At 45.2% G+C, this 4,769-nt stretch overlaps 1 protein-coding gene across 1 annotated transcript; it reads right to left on the bottom strand.

Annotated features, from left to right (window-relative positions):
• Positions 1-699: 699 nt before the first annotated feature.
• Positions 700-1,644, bottom strand: LOC138080344 (olfactory receptor 9A4-like). Its single transcript, XM_068973334.1, has one exon. It carries the CDS (start codon positions 1,642-1,644, stop codon positions 700-702), a length of 945 nt encoding a protein of 314 aa, XP_068829435.1.
• Positions 1,645-4,769: the final 3,125 nt, after the last annotated feature.

Genomic DNA, 4,769 nt, shown 5'->3' with positions numbered 1-4,769 from the left:
AAACAGGGAAACACAGGATAATATAGGTAAAGATGACCCAGCACCTAGATTCAAACATTTAGGTCAGCTGTCAGAGAATTGATTCTTTTCTACACACTTCACATTCAAATATCTCAGCGTTGCTTTAAAAACCATGAACATCTTTCATATTTTTAGTTGTTAAATTTATTTTCTTTATGTTATTTGTTTTGTTTTTATTTATTATAATTTTTTTGGCTGTGCTGAGTCTTTTTGCTGCACACAGGCTTTTGCTAGTTGGGGTGAGGCACAGCTACTCTCTAGTTGGGGCTCAGATTTCTTATTGTGATGGCTTCTCTTTTGCAGAGCACAGGCTCTAGGGCACAGAGGCTTCAGTATTTGTGGTACACAAGCTTAGCTGCTCATGGCACGTTGGATATTCTGGGCCAGGTATTGAAACCAGGTCTCCTGCATTGACAGGTGGATTCTTTACCACTGGATCATCTGGTAAGTCCTATTAAATTTATTTTGCAAGGTGCGTTTTAACTAGAATAATGTGTATAAAATATTGTGTACAAATGAATGTATCCAGTGAAAAATAAGGGAGTGATTATCAAAAGCTAAAAGTTACATCATAGACCATAAACTACTTGATGATGAAAATGACTATTTCAGATTTGAATCAGAGCTCTCAGCTTACTCAGGCCCAAGATGATGAATCCATGGCGGTCCTTACAACAGCTAAGCCTTGAGGAGTCGATAGCAGCTTTTCATGACATCTCGAAACACCTCTGTGAATTTGTCATTTCGGAGGGTGAAGATAAAAGGGTTCAGAAAAGGGTTCACCACTACAACCATCAGTGATGCTACCCTGTTGTACTCAGCGGCCTGCGTTTGCTTGGGTTTCACATAGAGGAACAAACAGCTGCTGTAGCCGATCACGACACAGGTGAAGTGGGAGGCACATGTAGAGAAGGCTTTCCACCGGCCAGATCCGGAAGGGATCTTGAGGATGGTGGAGATGATGTAGGTGTAGGAGACAATTGTAGGGATCAAAGAACCAAAAAGTACAAAAACGGCCATTAAAAAAAGAATAAATTCAGTGAAAAGGCTATTATCACACGATAACTTGAATAGCTGTCCTCGGTCACAGTAAAAATGATCTAGCACATTTGATTTGCAGAAAGTAAGATGGAACGTGGCATAGACTGGCCAGATTTCAAACAGGAAGCCAAATACCCAGGACACAACTACCACCCAGAGACAGGTGTGGCTGTTCATAATGATGATGTACCGCAGAGGGTTACAGACAGCCACATAACGGTCCACAGCCATCGCAGCAAATAATATGAACTCCGATATTCCCAAAGACAGGTACAGATACAGTTGTACACAACAGGCTGTCAAGGATATTGCCTGCATCCCAGGAAGTAGCAGACCCCAGAGCATCAAGGGGACAGTCACGGTTGTGGTCAGCATCTCTAGGACAGAGAGGTGACCCAGGAAGAAATACATGGGGGTCTGCAGACGTTTATCAACACAGACAACCACAATAATGAGGATATTTCCCACCATTGTCACCAAGTAAAAGGAAAAGAAAGTGGCAAAAAGAATATCACGTAGTTCTTTAGAGCCAGGGAAACCAAGGAGATAAAATTCCGTGGTGCTAGAGTAATTTTTCAACATTTAGTTGGGTGCTTCTGCTCTTTTTGAAATCTGGAGGGCAAAGGAGAGACAACGTGCTGCTAATTTCAACGCACTAAAGACATTCACAGGTTGACAGGATATTATCTCTTGCTCTTTCAGGCTCCACAGAATGACCAGCTGGGTTCATATTTCACTATTCTCGGTACAAAGTTGATGTTAAATGTTTTATAAACAATATATGGGCTTCCCTGGTGGTTCAGTGGTAAAGAATATGCCTGCCGTCTTGGGAGAAACAGGTTAGATCCTGGATCCAGGAAGAAGCCCTGGAGAAGAAAATGGCAACTCCCTCCAGGATCTTGTCTGGGAAATCCCACAGACAGAGGAGGATGGTGGCCTACAGTCCATGGGGTCACAGAGAGTCAGACAGGACTTAGTGACTGAAAAATAACAAATATATAATATATGAAGATAAGTGTGTATCTCCAGTAAGATAAGAAATAATCACCAGTATCATTATAAGGACACACCAAACCAAGAATCATTTGGACTCCAGCTCTGTCACCATCCCTCACCACCTTGTCTAATTCCCTGGCCACGACATACTACTTACATCATGACCCTTCCATTCCGAGTGTCCTAATCTGTCTCTGACATCCATGCCCTGAGATAACTGCTGCACCTCAGCAGCTACAAGAAAGTATTCCTAGTCAATCTCACTGAGACATGGTTCCTTCTCCTTCCTTCCTTTGAATGCAGATTCATTTGCCTTATCTTCCCTTTAAAGATTTCAATTCAGTTATCTGTATCATTTCTGCCTCTTGGGAAGGATGACAGGCAGGGAGATGGGGTCGATGGCCTAAGACAAGAGCTGTTTTGAGACAAACTATTGAGTCTTTTCCTGACTTCTGGGCAGCAGCCTCCCTGGAGGGAGCTCTCCATTTCTTCCTCCTTATTCCTATGAAAAAAGTCCCTTTCTGCCTCCCATTTCACTCAGTGTGTCTCCTCCTAACAGGAAAAGCCTCAGCATAACCTAGTTAGTGATTTCCAGCTCAGATTGATGATTCCTCTTGTCACCAGGGGACTGCAGAATGTAGGGGAACAGGAAGAGTGAAGAGGCTGGGACTGTCTTTGCCAACTTCCATCACTCCCGTCCCTACTGCATAATCTCGGACCAGAAACTAGAAAGGAGCTATGATTTAATGGTAGCGACTGCTGGCCTTCTGGAGTTTCAGATTTCTAGCTCTAGGAAGAAGAGACATCCAAAGGTGCAGTGCACCCCTATTTCAACCCATTATTATCTGAGTACTATAGGAGGTGTGGAAACGTCCCCAGACCACATTTGCTCATCTAAGTCCTCTATTGTCTCCTGAGTCCTACAAATAAGGAAAACTGTCAGAAAATATCAAAAAGGATCACCCTGAGCTCCACTGGATAATTCAATAAGGTAAGGCCCTCACCTGAGGAAGGCAATGGCACCCCACTCCAGTACTCTCGCCCTGAAAATATCATGGACGGAGGAGCCTGGTGGGCTACAGTCCATGGGGTTGCTAAGAGTCAGACACGACTGAGTGACTTCACTCTCACTTTTTACTTACATGCATTGGAGAAGGAAGTGCCAACCCACTCCAGTGTTCTTGCCTTGAGAATCCCAGGGACGGGGGAGCCTGCTGGGCTGCCGTCTATGGGGTCGCACAGAGTCGGACACGACTGAAATGACTTACCAGCAGCAGTAGCCGCAAGGCCCTCACCACCTGCAGCTGACTGCTCTAAGGTCTCAAATCCTGTGGCTCTTCCAAACTTTCTAAAGCTACACATGTGCCTCTTCACACTTTGTTCTCTCTTGAAGCTGTATTTTCCCCTTATTAGCTCTCACCAGAAGCTGAAATTGAACTACCACAAAGATTGTTTTCTTCCTTGTTCACCGTGACACCTCCAGTGCCTAGAACAGAGCCTGACACAGTGTGAACAAGTACGCTTTTAATATTTATTCACTAAATAAATCAGTGAATGAGTCACAGACAGGTTAATGAATGAACAAAGAGTATCCATCCTGACATGCTTTTCCTTCTGCTTACAGGATAGGACTCTCTTTCACTCTTTACAGAGGACGTGTCTGGTCAATCTGTGGCCTCTCTTCCTGGGGATCCCCTACAGAATAGGAAGCATACACAGAAGAAATAGGGAGGGATGAGAGAGTAGGGTCTCAGGCAACGTCAGAGAGCTCTGTCACCAGCACTCAGAACAGCAAAATGTGCTTTCTGCTCTGAAGGAAAAGGGTTCACCGTGCAGCTCGCTTAATCCATTCTTCATGTTCCAGGTGTCTTTCTTCTACACGGTAGCAAAGCCCAGAACTTCCTATCCTCATCCTCTCCTGCTAGCTCCTTCACAGAGGGGAACCACTGGCAGACACTCACCTCCAGAGAAGGGGACTGGACTGCAAAGTTCTATGGCTCTGTGGTCAGCCCTGGGTGCCACTGCTTGACGAGTGCTGGGCAAGGCCTTTGGTCACAGCAAACTATTGCTCTCTCCACACTCAGGGAACAAGGGAACACCTCGCACCAGCACTTAGGGGAAAGTCTAGTGATCAAAGTGCTGTGAGAGCCCAACCATGGCTTTCTATGTCTTTCCTTTTTTCCTTCACCTGTCTGTCCCCAGAGAGACTGATTCACTGATTAACTAAATCTGCCAAGTTCAGAGGATCCCTAGAGAATTAGTGAAAATAGAGTCAGAGAAACTTTTCCCTTTTCCTCTCGAGGCTAATCAAGTTTAGAACATGGAAAAGTTCTAAACGGGCAAACTTGACATTTCTGGGGCAAGGTGTTTCTCAGCACCCAGCTGGCCTCCCCTCAGACCCCGAGTCCTGGTTGTCATCAAAACAGTCAAAAAATCGCCAGACCCTGCTCTCTTCTGTGTCTCCCTGATTCCATTCAGCCCTGCAGAGCCTAGTGACCCACAAACAGAAGACACCTCAACTGGCTCTCAAACATATCAAAACCCAACAGCCACCAAATAGCCTCTGCCAAAAGTTTTCCTTCATCCCAATCCCCAGGAACCCCATCTTTTCCCGATGATCTCTGCATTCCACCTACCAGATACTCTGACCACAGATATGGGAATCTGGGAAGAGGGAAAGACGAGGGAGAAACTTCCATGCACCCTAACCC

Source organism: Capricornis sumatraensis, chromosome 5, assembly GCF_032405125.1.
Source record: "Capricornis sumatraensis isolate serow.1 chromosome 5, serow.2, whole genome shotgun sequence".
Lineage (NCBI taxonomy): Eukaryota > Metazoa > Chordata > Mammalia > Artiodactyla > Bovidae > Capricornis > Capricornis sumatraensis.
Note: the sequence above shows the minus strand (reverse complement) of the source record. Positions and strands in the feature narration are given on the sequence as shown.

Coding starts and splice junctions, on each gene's coding strand:
- LOC138080344 (XM_068973334.1), bottom strand. CDS start 1,644: ATGTTGAAAAATTACTCTAGCACCACGGAATTTTATCTCCTTGGTTTC.